The following is a 521-nucleotide window of genomic DNA, read 5'->3' as shown; positions in this document are numbered from 1 at the left end:
CGGGGACACGGACACACAACCAGCGGGGGGAGCGAGGGGGCGGGGCGGCGCCGGGCGCCGTTAGCACATGCGCTTGTAGGTGTAGATGTAGGCCTTGCAGTTGGGACACGTGTGGGTCACGTCCTTGAAGTCGTCGAAGAGGCAGGGGATGAGGCAGCAGCACAGGTCACACCTGGGCACAGGAGGAGGCAGAGCCCAGTGAGATGGGGACAGTGGCCAGCGCTGGCCCCAGGCAGCCAACCCTGACCCCCTTGCCCCTGGAAAGGGTCAGACCCACCTCCACCCCTGGGACAAGCACCCCCTTCTCTCCCACAGCCCCCAGCCGAGGAGCCTGTGGCTTGCTGCAGGTTCTGGGCTATGGGGATGGATGGCTCCTGCTCTGATCCAGGGTCTAGAACAGGCCTTTGGAGGTGGTCACTGCCCCATCCCTGGAACCATTCCAAGTGAGGTTGGCCGGGGCTCTGAGCAACCTGCTCTAGCTGCAGATGTCCCTGCTCAGGGCCGGGGGGGTTGGCATGGCT

General features: G+C 65.3%; 1 protein-coding gene across 1 annotated transcript in view; it reads right to left on the bottom strand.

Moving 5' to 3' along the window:
• Positions 1 to 44: 44 nt before the first annotated feature.
• Positions 45 to 521, bottom strand: part of CDIP1 (cell death-inducing p53 target 1) — an 882-nt gene continuing 405 nt past the window's right edge. Inside the window, exon 2 of the mRNA XM_008948830.1 lies at positions 45 to 172. Coding sequence (XP_008947078.1) covers positions 61 to 172 — 112 coding nt within the window. The 3' untranslated portion in view covers positions 45 to 60. The remainder of the gene's footprint in view (positions 173 to 521) is intronic.

Source organism: Merops nubicus, unplaced genomic scaffold, assembly GCF_000691845.1.
Source record: "Merops nubicus isolate BGI_N331 unplaced genomic scaffold, ASM69184v1 scaffold49501, whole genome shotgun sequence".
NCBI classification, from domain to species: domain Eukaryota; kingdom Metazoa; phylum Chordata; class Aves; order Coraciiformes; family Meropidae; genus Merops; species Merops nubicus.
This window is presented reverse-complemented; position numbering and strand designations above follow the sequence as displayed.